The 9,955-nt window shown below is 44.5% G+C and overlaps 1 protein-coding gene across 1 annotated transcript; it reads right to left on the bottom strand.

The window, feature by feature from the left end:
• Positions 1–1,211: 1,211 nt before the first annotated feature.
• Positions 1,212–7,532, bottom strand: LOC144097926 (uncharacterized). The gene is made up of 4 exons (XM_077630525.1): positions 7,355–7,532; positions 6,538–6,630; positions 4,023–4,177; positions 1,212–1,247 (listed from the first exon to the last, which is right to left on the bottom strand). The coding sequence occupies exons 1-4, from the start codon at positions 7,479–7,481 to the stop codon at positions 1,212–1,214; spliced, it is 411 nt and encodes a 136-aa protein (XP_077486651.1). The 5' UTR covers positions 7,482–7,532.
• Between the last annotated feature and the right edge of the window lie 2,423 nt (positions 7,533–9,955).

Raw genomic sequence — 9,955 nt, 5'->3', positions numbered from 1 at the left:
ACAGTCATAAACACTCACTAAATTGCGTTGTCCTCAATATGCCTATTAAAAACAAGCTCTCCTCCGTGTTACTTCTCTAGTCATTCCTTTTATAGCATCAGGTTTCTCATAACGACAATAGTTGCATTATGCATTCTGTAATTTCTTTTTATACGGCATGTGGGAAATTGGTAGAATCAAAAAACTATTCCATACCATAAATACGAATATGTTTCTAGGCCTTTTACGACTACGGTATCTGTCTCCCGAAGATTCAACGCCCAGCACGAATTCCTGAACAGAATGCATGAGACATAATACGGTGCCAAGTGTCCACGGTTCTATTTCACAAGGAACTGTCGAGTCTCGAGGGAGCAGTGCTGCAGGCAACCAGAGACGGCGCGCCGACGACAGTCGGCATCTAGCTCCGAACAGCAGTCTCTCACGCAAGGCGAACTGTGCGCAGGTTGGCAACATTGCTTCCTTTTTTACTCTGGCCGCGGCAGGCTGAACCTTCATTCCACGTTTTCTTTGTTTGATAATTTTTTTGCTTTCATAAAGTTGTGGCTAGGATCAGGCACTCAATTTCGAAGACAGGTGGAGATTTTTCTTTTTTTCAGAATAAGTTTTGCCGGTTCGGGAAAGTGCCATAGAATTTTTCAACCGGAAAGAAGCTCAATGCAAAACTAACAAGTAGAGGAATTTCATTGCGGTCGAGAACGAACCCTACATCTAAGGTGTCAAAGTGGCATATGTTAAGCCTTGTTCTGCGCCTGTTAGAGGCGTTATCTTGGAGAGTGATTTCGGCAGGAAGAGAGATAAGCCGTTGAGATATTCAAATGCTTTGAGCAGACGTCGTTTATTCTCTCATTGCATAGGATTCTTTTCGTGGCTTAGTTTCGAAGTCTTTGACTCCCTCCTCCAGGGGCAACAAGTTGAGTTGAATTTAGTTGAGTTGTATGCTACAGGTGGGATTAGTCTTGCTTGTTCTTACGGCAATTGCTCCACCGTAGCGTCACTTATATGTTAATAATGACCTAAAACCTGTCGGATCTGCCCCACAATGAGCATAGTCACTTATAATAGTTCATATTCCACTCCTGCAGTCACCATCTATGCACACATTCGCTCACAATAGAACATAATCCACTCCAGAAGTCACCATCTATGCACACATTCAGTTACTATAGAAAATACTCCATTGCAGTGCCACCATCCATGCACACATTCACTCACTGTATAGCATAGTCCACTCCACAAGACACCATCTACGCACACATTCAATCACAGTAGACCATAGTCCGTTCCTGCTGTCACCATTTATAAACAAGATCAGTGTCGAGCAGAAATGTTAAAAGAAGGCGTGCAGCCTCCCTTCTGCATGTCTGGATTCCACTCAGATAGACAATGTCCTGAACTGTGCTGTGAAGGGTTCCTGTATTCTTAAAGAAAGCCAACATCAAATACCTTTCCGCGTTGTACTCGGCAGTACATAATATAATGTTCCATATCCGCGCACACACCACATAAAGAACATAGCGGAGACGATGCCATGCCCATCTTGTGCATCCAGAAAGGAGTGCGAGCAGAGGCCGTGCGGATTCGATGTAGTAGAGTGGCCTGGGATCTTTTCAGTCCCTTGGTCACACATGGCTTGTGGGGCGAACGCCACAGGGTGCTAAAATGATCGAGCACCGTTTCTCTGAAGTCTTTTTTTATCTTGAGGTACTTCTTTTTATGAATTTCTTGACAGATCTTTATGGGCGACACTGTCTGCCACCTTCTTGCCTCTGACTCCTATGTGAGAGAGCACCCATTGGAAAGATAGACTAAAGCCTCTGCTGTGCAGATTCTGCACCAAGCGCAGAGAGCTTATAAACAAGGCATCAGTAGGAAAACTGCGCTCTAACATCTGAAAGGCAGATTTTGAACCAGTTAGGATGACAACAAGTTGAGCCGGACAAGACCGTAACTTCTGCAACAATTCGCTACAAGTCCGGATGTGTTCTGGCCGTTCTGAAATTGTAACACTTGGTAGGAAAACTGCTTCGTAAGCTAATAATTGTGAAGTTCTTTTTCTCAAAACAGGTAGGAAGGTTGTTTAGCTTTGGCTTTCCTTCATTTTTCAGAGGATCTAGTTTCTGGTTTTGGGATGCTCGTGTCTCTGAGTCCACGGCGTAGCTATGGCGGTCTCCATAAAAGCATGGGCTGACAAGCAGATTTCGGAAATGCGGTGCTCAAGTTGATGAGTCAGAAAAAAGGCGTCGTGCTCTTTTTCTCTTCAACAATGGTTACCTTTCACAGGTACGGGCGCTTAACAGGCATCTGTCAACCTGGGAAGTTGTCTAGTTCCTTTGCGCGTAAAAACAAGACGCTTAAACGGTAGGCTTTTCGGGGCAATGTGCAAGCCTCGGTACATTTTCGCTCTTTCCAGGAGCGCCGGGAACGTGGTCAGGACATGAAACTTTATTGTCCCTTATTCGAAGTCAGTGTCTCGAGAGTAGAACGTGAGCAAGCCAGTGGGCGAATGAAAATGAAATTTGTTTTTTTGGGGAAAGGAAATGGCGCAGCATCTCAAATATCGGCGGACACCTGAACCGCGCCGTAAGGGAAGGATAAAAGAGGGAGTGAAAGAAGAAAGGTAGACAGATGAGGTGCTGTAGTTGAGGGCTCCGGAATAATTTCGACCATCTGGTGAAGTTTAACGTGCACTGACGTCGCACAGCACACGGGTGCCTCAGCGTTTTGCCTCCATAAAAACGCAGCCACCGCGGTTCGGTTCGAACCCGGGAACTCCGGATCAGCAGCCGAGCGCCCTAACCGCTGATCCAGCCAGTGGGCGAGTTTCGTGTTGTTGATTTTTTTGCGTAGTACAAACTGTGTTCACCGCGGACGCCTAAATGTGGTGCACTATGCTCTCGCATGGCCATAACAATACAAAGATACAAAGAGAGAGTGCGTTTGGTCTTCCCGCCTTTACAAAATGCGTATTGTTATATTCATAACAAAATATGCTGTATTCAGACAATTTTGTATAAAGGAAAGAACTTCAGAGTGATGTTTTTCACTCTTTCTAGACCATGTTAATCAATGAACACCAGTCGTCAAGCGACTCAGCCTGCTTAACTCTCATGGCTTATTCCGTGGACTGCTTTGGATCTATCACAAGTAAGTTTAATGTCGGCCGACTTCTTTCAGTTAGCAGGCAGAGTTCTGGTGGCGACAGTTTAGCCCAAATGACTCTAGAACCTGGGTTCTTGCTGTATTGTCATCTTTGAGTGTTAGGACAGAATCTAATTATGACATATCATTCGAGTCTACAGTTTTACAGACAGTTTTTGTAGCACACTCACGTACGATTGCGATGAAAAGTTTGAGGCTAACTTAGAGTCGAGAACAAGTTTCACTTCAAATATGTTTCGAGAAGTTGTCAATTTAGGTCCCATAATTGCGTAAAGGAAGGCGTAGAAGAAGAGGTGCACAAAAAGAGTAGGCTGACGCTAGTTGCCTTTTCCTGAAAAAAATTCTTAAGGTAGAAATATGTCGCGCAGGAACAAACGGAATACTGGAAAAGTTGCGGCAAAGAATTGCAAAGAAACAAATACAATGCATTTTTTTCAGATTTTTCACTATTCCACTTCCCTTAACCTCAGAGCATACCGATTCACTTTCATCTTGTGCTGTCTTGTTTGTATGCGAACTTTCATCCCACTTCTAGTTTTGGCATTTGCGTATTTAATGGTGTTGTATTTGTGCTGCCGCATTTTTTCTCAGAAATTTTCATTATTTCTGTGGGCGCCCCGCCCCCCAAGGAATACCATCTCCCAGAGAATCAGTAGGGCATTTGAATAAATATTAGATAATAAATCTTATCTATAGTGTATCGAATAGTTGTATGACTTGTAAATTGCTCACATGCAGTGAGTACTTGAAGCCTCCACCGTACATCTTGAGCAGCTTGCTTACGCATGTGGCAAACGCATGTTTATACAGACGTTAACGACACTGCTCTACTATTTATAGCACATATATCCGCGGCATACCCTCAGTGAGGCCAGAGCTCTACTCAGCTTTCCTGGAGTCGAGGCAAGGAGCAGCCCAGGGAAGGATTCAGTTTCAGTTTCTGGAACCAGGCTTACTTCAGAGAACAGCATCACTGATGGAGCGACTTCCAAGAAGCTTGGCCAGTCAACACTCACTGGGGCGCAAAAGAAAAATGAGCAATCGCAAATGTGAGGTCGGTTGTTCACATAATGAATCTGCGCACGTGTTCATGCGGGAAGTAAAAATGACAGATAATTCTTGCCTTAATTGTATAAACATGCGAAAGCAGTATTGCATGAACGTTGGCTTATCTTGTTACTTTACTGCTGGCTTTCTAATGTTGGCTTATCATGCGGTTTTTCATGTCGGAAATGGTAGGGTTTTAACGTAGTTGAGCCGAGTGGGACGTGATAATGCACTTGAGGCAACACTGCTTTAAAGGCAACCGCATGAAAAGACACGGCACGAGCAGCGCGCTTCCATCACCGCCACGAGGTTGCTCGCGTGATTCCGACGCCGATCGCTCTCCCTCATCGGGAGCGGGGACGGCGGAGCGCTCCGGCGGCGCGGTGTGGGCGGGAGTACCGGCCAAGCGAGGGCGCTAGGAGTGTAAACGATGTTGTGGGGTGGCGGTACCGTCGGCAGTGTTGCCGGATACTCACAAACAACGCAAGATTTTGTTGCAGGTTTACCCATCGAATACTGTTTTTGCACTCATATTAATTTCGCTCTGACCTAATAAGCCAGCGAATCACGTTTCAGCGACTCCTGCCAGCTAATGCCCAAAGTGAACTCAATGACGATTCAGCTACGTGCAACATTGAAATACAAGAAATCCTTATTTACCCATGCTGACCAAATTGGGTGGAGGTGCTTTCGCGCATCTTGTTCTTGACATCATAACTGTACAATTAGCACGAGTTAGAATCGATAATAACAGTTTCATTCTGCGTTCTTACTTCTCTTGTACCCCACTTTGCCGCAGGTGGCGTCCCGAGATTAACTGCCAGCAGGCCCTGTTTTCCTCGCTCGAAAAGTGCACCAAAATTCCCACAATGAAAATGCGTTTTACTCCAGGCATAAACAAAAAACAAAGAAACGTTTGCATAATCCACTCCATACATATACATTTGTGTCTTGATTTGAAGAACTACCATTTTTCAATAAAAAGAAATTCAACACAAACATAAAAATACAAAACAACGGGTCACGCAGGCCGATGCCAATTATGTAAAAATGTTACTCATCTATATCATAGTGAACGCTACACTAATAATACATGTGTAAGTGATTACAGCTACGCCGTTATGTTGATAACGCGTAGGCCTTCAGGCACCGTGCATACAGTAATTAAGGAATGTATATCTTTACTATTTTCTTGGGCTGCACTCTGAAACAATAGGGAACTTTTTTTTTGTCTTTGAAAGTGTTCCGTGGAAACTACTGTATTTCATCATTCAGTCCGACTGTATTCGGCACCAAGTTACTCATGCCGTTTTCTTTCTTCACTGCCATCGCCGCTGCTCGGGCCCTGCTCCTCGCATCCTGGTAAATGAAGTCATCTTCGTTCCATCTATTCAATTCACAATTCCTACGACTTTGAAACTCTTCGCTGTCCCCTGCGCCACCTCACGCCACGAATCGAAACCAACAACCAGAGTAGCTGCATTCATGCTCGTTTTATTCATACAGCCGGCGTCACTTCGCGGTCGGCTTTCACCACGCTCTTCGAGTAGCGGCTTCTAAATTCTGGTTTAAACGGCCCGCAAATGCACAGCAATTGAAGCTGAGATGTGGTAATAATTTTAGGAGCAGGCCGCTGTAGTCATCTGACATATTTCCGGGCAGTTTGAAAAAAAATTCATACACACGTGAAGTGTAGCTCCTCATTTCGTGTCTTTTTTTGATCACTTGGCTACCGGCTTGTTAAGAACGAACTATACACGAACGCGCCTCTTAATTGATTGCATCCGGTGTATGCTAACTCAGCTGTTGCCCGTTATAATGGTCTCCTGCATTCTTTATTTCCTGTACACGTTGAGGTTAACTACAAAATAATTTATTTATTTATTTACTTATTTTCTCTGTATCTTGATCGCGACAACGATCGCTTCATATTTCTTATCTCAAGTCTATGATGCGTTTTGTACGAAACCCACTTGTCACACGCACTGAAAGAAAATTTTATCTTGAGAATCAAGAGATGGAGGTTCGCTGGACAGTGAGTAGCTGGTCTTCAAGGACTAAAATGCGTGTCGTCCAAATGAAACAGCGATCAGTTCGGTTCAAAACAGGCGCGCTAGCTATAAAAACATAAAACTACATGTCTGGGTACATCTCGTATAACTTTGCTTTTGTTGCTTGGCTTTCATATTTGTGCAAGAAATTCTGGGAAAGTTTTCGGAATAGCCTGGTATATTAAGGTATTAGTAGTCACTATTTACCTGCGCGTATTATATAACGAGGTGTTATTCTATTAATGCAGCTTTTTTTTTAATAAAACGGGGTACACACCGTTTTTGTCTGCAACCACGATGAGCAGAGTCTTCAGGGATTGGCTGGTTGCAAGCATCAGCGCACTCTTCCAAGCATCCTGGGGAGCGTTTTCTGCAGAGAAACATTAGGCACATTTCATGCCCGCAACACACACAAAATACTTTTTAAAGCTTGCCACTACGCGGGTATCTGGTTATAATGAGATTGGTAGCTGGCTGTGCACAATAAAGCGCCCCTTGATACCGAGAACAAGTGCATTTTCAGCGCTATATTTAAAAAGGCTATATGCGAAGCGCTCAGGCCAGGTTTATGCTAGTGAAGCGAACTTACCTAATCCCTGAACATGAGCAACCGATTTTCAATTTTGCGATACTTTAGCGCCCTGCTGAGCATAATACTCGGACTGCTTACAATGGAGTTAACGATACCACTTTTCTCGAGGATAACAATGACTTAAAGTTGTCACTCAGCGCCACAATAAAGCAGAATGTTTCGAATAGGTGAAATCTGCACTGCGTATAAGTTATAATTCACCTGTACGCCAGCGTATTGTCCAAAATCAGCTGCAAAAACATGACTTCAGGTTGGAGAGGTTAGCACTAATATTTGCTGCGAAGGAGTTCTAGCACTCATTACACAGGAAACGTGCATCGAACACACGCGCTGTTCTCACGCACCTTTAATGATCGATATGAATACAGAAAATACTAACTCTCACATGTACCTTTAAACATCTTGCACCCCATGAGGCTGACTTTCATGTCACGCCTTCACACGGCAGTTGGTGTGAACAATGTTCTGAAGCTTCTAGAACGTAGTTCAAAACCTAACTAACCTTGTGTCTTTCCTGCAGCGACCAGTAGGCACCAGATGAGAAACATGTCTTGCTTGTTCCCAGAATCATTCATCGAATGAGACCTCAGCAAGGCAACACGCGGGGTCGCGAAAAGCGCAGTGGCCATTCCAATAGGTCGCGTAGAGGCAGACGCTCAGACACCGCTGAGAGCCGTAGTGCCTGCGTGGCGAAGAGACAATGGTCCTTGTCAGGAGCCAATCGATTACAGGTAGGCCCGATGGTGAAGACAGCAGAAGTGAAGGAAGAACTAGGGTGTGGGGCGAGACCTAGGCCTGCCTCTGCCCTACGGGCGATTTAACCACAAAAGATGCAGAATCGATTACATTGCAGAATCCGCACAGCAAAAATAGTGGCTTCGGTAGAAGGTTCGGGATGGATGCGTATGTACGCGCGCCTCATGTATAGAGACAGGACTGTTTCGAAAGCGCCGGTTGTGAGGATTGTCCCGACTTATGAGGCTCCTAAAGGCCATTGCCATTGCAATGCAGTGTACTGAACTCCGTTAATGATAATGACTAGAACGACTTCCAAACACATTTTGGCCCTTGTTGGCCACAAAACATAAGTGCCTGCCATAGCATGCATTCAGTAAGAACTTAACTAGGACAAGTCTTGGTCAAATGTTTAGGGGAATCCCCCAAGGTGGAGTAGATTTGTAATAAGGAAGTAAATACTCATTGACATCCACCCGAGCAAAGTCATGCGGCTAGAAAGGAAAGCTATACAGCTTTCTCTTGGGTGGTCCCGGGTACGAGCCCCGGAAAAATTTTTCTTTAACTGCGAACTTTCTGAGAAAGCTGTATAGCTTTCCTTTGTAGCCATATGGCTGCGCTCGGATGAATGTCAGTGAGTAATTACTCCTTTACTACAAACGAACTTTGAGACTCAGGGTCATTCCCTGGTTTACGATAAAAATCAAACCCCGCATTTCTTGATAGAAAGACAAGAAAAAAGTTCCACACATATTGCGACAGGTAAAAAAGGCTCTGCATATAAGCTGTTCCTTCAAGTACCAGTACGCAGAAATAAGCTAAAACAAGCTGAAGTGTGGGATTAACTTTAATTAGCCAGGACGGAAATTAGCACAGAGAGACGGATAAAAATTTTCAACTTTGTAGCATACCATTCACGAGACTTTTTGGATGTACGGGAACAATTTTTGATTAACGCAGAACTCCAGTTTGTGTTTCGGCCTTGCCCCGGGTACAGTGCCGAGGAAAAAAAGCCTTACCAAGTAACGGATCACCTGGAGCGGCAGAATGCGCTGCGGCGCAACGACAAACCGATAACGACGGTACCAGACCTTTCGAGTTCTTAAAACTAGAGGGAGTGCAGCTGAGATTCATCGCCTGCGACGAATTCTTTTGCTTTCTTTTTTGATGTGAGGCTCGCTTACGATGAAACAGTATTAAGAATGAATATGTCGCCGAAATAATCAAGGCGGTAATCACAGAACCAGGGGCGCAGAGGAAATGGACATCCCGCTGGCAAAGATAAAGGAAGAAAAGAGTGCTTTGCAAGCACTGCAAAGCTGGAAAGCAGCAGGTGCGGATCAGGTAACTCAGAACTCTTGAACGACGGTTGGGAGATTTTGCTAGAAATACTGACCACGTTGCACACGCTTACATGCGGTGCCTCGCGGGTTATGGGGCTCAGTTGCTGAGCTGAGAAATGTGGGTTCGATCCCAACCGTGGAGGTCGCATTTCGATGGAAGCGAAGTGCTTGAGGCCCGTGTACTGTGCGATATTGGTGCACTTTAAACAAACCAACATAGTCGAAATTATCCGGAGCCCTCGACAACGGCGTTCCTCATAGCCTGAGTCTATTTGGAATGGTAAGCCCATTAAACCAATCAAAGCCTAATAAAATCGGAGCAACTTAGACTTACGTCAACAAAATGACCAGACTGCTTTTGGTGCAGGCTACTCAATAATAATGCACCTCCACACCATCAATCAGTGGTAAAAAAGCGCACAGCACATAACCGACTTGTTTATATAGCCTTCAAAGATTATAAGGAAGCATGTGACGCAGTCGGAACCTCATCAGCCATACAGAAATCGCGAAAGCAGGGTGTAGAAGAGGCATATGTAAATATACTGAAAAACATCTACAACGGCTCCACAGCCACTGTAGTTCTTGATTGAGATATAATGAAATCCCAATCACGAATGGAGTCAGGGACGTGGACACGCTTTCTGCAGCTCTATTACCCGCGTGTCTACGAGACGTATTTAGAGATCTGAATATTCAAGAGTAAGGGATAAAAGTTAATTGATACTTTTGTAATCTTTGGATACTTTATTAATCCGCAATTCGCTGATGATATTTCCTTGCTAAGTAACTACGGATACGAATTGTAATGCGTGACCAAGTTCCCGGACAGCAAAGCAGGATGGATAGTCTAATAACTTAAGTAGTGTACAACAACCTTCGAATGTGGCATCAGTTTACGACAGGTAGCGAGACGCTCGAAATTGTAAAAGAATACATCTACTTGTAGCAAATAGCGACTGCAGATCCGGACCGCGAGAGTGCAATAACTAGAATAATAAAAATGGGGTGGAACACAATTGACT

This window comes from Amblyomma americanum, chromosome 7 (assembly GCF_052857255.1).
Source record: "Amblyomma americanum isolate KBUSLIRL-KWMA chromosome 7, ASM5285725v1, whole genome shotgun sequence".
In the NCBI taxonomy this organism is placed as follows: domain Eukaryota; kingdom Metazoa; phylum Arthropoda; class Arachnida; order Ixodida; family Ixodidae; genus Amblyomma; species Amblyomma americanum.
The sequence above is the reverse complement of the archived record's forward strand: the minus strand, read 5'-3'. Positions and strand labels throughout refer to the sequence as shown.

Coding starts and splice junctions, on each gene's coding strand:
- LOC144097926 (XM_077630525.1), bottom strand. CDS start 7,481: ATGGCCACTGCGCTTTTCGCGACCCCGCGTGTTGCCTTGCTGAGGTCT. Junction 4,178..6,537: donor CGTGGTTGCAGACAAAAACG/GTGTGTACCCCG, acceptor TTTGCGCCCCAG/TGAGTGTTGACTGGCCAAGC. Junction 1,248..4,022: donor GAGCTCTGGCCTCACTGAGG/GTATGCCGCGGA, acceptor ATGTGTGCGTAG/ATGGTGTCTTGTGGAGTGGA.